A 313-nucleotide genomic window follows, 5' to 3' on the forward strand; every position below is an offset into this window, starting at 1 on the left:
CCCCAGGACCTTTGACGTGTAACCCTAGTGTAAGTCCCACTGGGTCACAGAGGTTGTTAGTACTTTGAACAATTGCCTAGGCCCTAGGACAATGTCTAAGTACTATTCAAACCTGTAAAACTTACCTCTTTCCTGAAAAGTCAATATCAGTGAATCTTGAGCGATCACTTCCGAAGGCCATGCTCTGATCTTGCAGATCACACTCCCCACCCTGATCACAAATAGGACAATCCAGAGGGTGATTGACCAGCAAGAACTCCATAACACCTTCCCTGGCTCTACGTGTCATTTCTGAGTTGGTCTTCACTCGCCA

At 46.6% G+C, this 313-nt stretch overlaps 1 protein-coding gene across 2 annotated transcripts in view; it reads right to left on the reverse strand.

Annotated features, from left to right (window-relative positions):
• Positions 1 to 111: 111 nt before the first annotated feature.
• The window catches only part of LOC108254378 (NADH-ubiquinone oxidoreductase 75 kDa subunit, mitochondrial-like), a 10,076-nt gene continuing 9,874 nt past the window's right edge, over positions 112 to 313 (reverse strand). Inside the window, exon 2 of one of the 2 annotated variants that reach the window (XM_026833180.1) lies at positions 112 to 299. In XM_026833180.1, coding sequence (XP_026688981.1) covers positions 122 to 299 — 178 coding nt within the window. In that variant the 3' untranslated portion in view covers positions 112 to 121. The remainder of the gene's footprint in view (positions 300 to 313) is intronic. The other variant, XM_017449377.2, reaches the window with a different exon arrangement.

Source organism: Diaphorina citri, unplaced genomic scaffold (assembly GCF_000475195.1).
Source record: "Diaphorina citri unplaced genomic scaffold, Diaci psyllid genome assembly version 1.1 scaffold63709, whole genome shotgun sequence".
NCBI classification, from domain to species: domain Eukaryota; kingdom Metazoa; phylum Arthropoda; class Insecta; order Hemiptera; family Psyllidae; genus Diaphorina; species Diaphorina citri.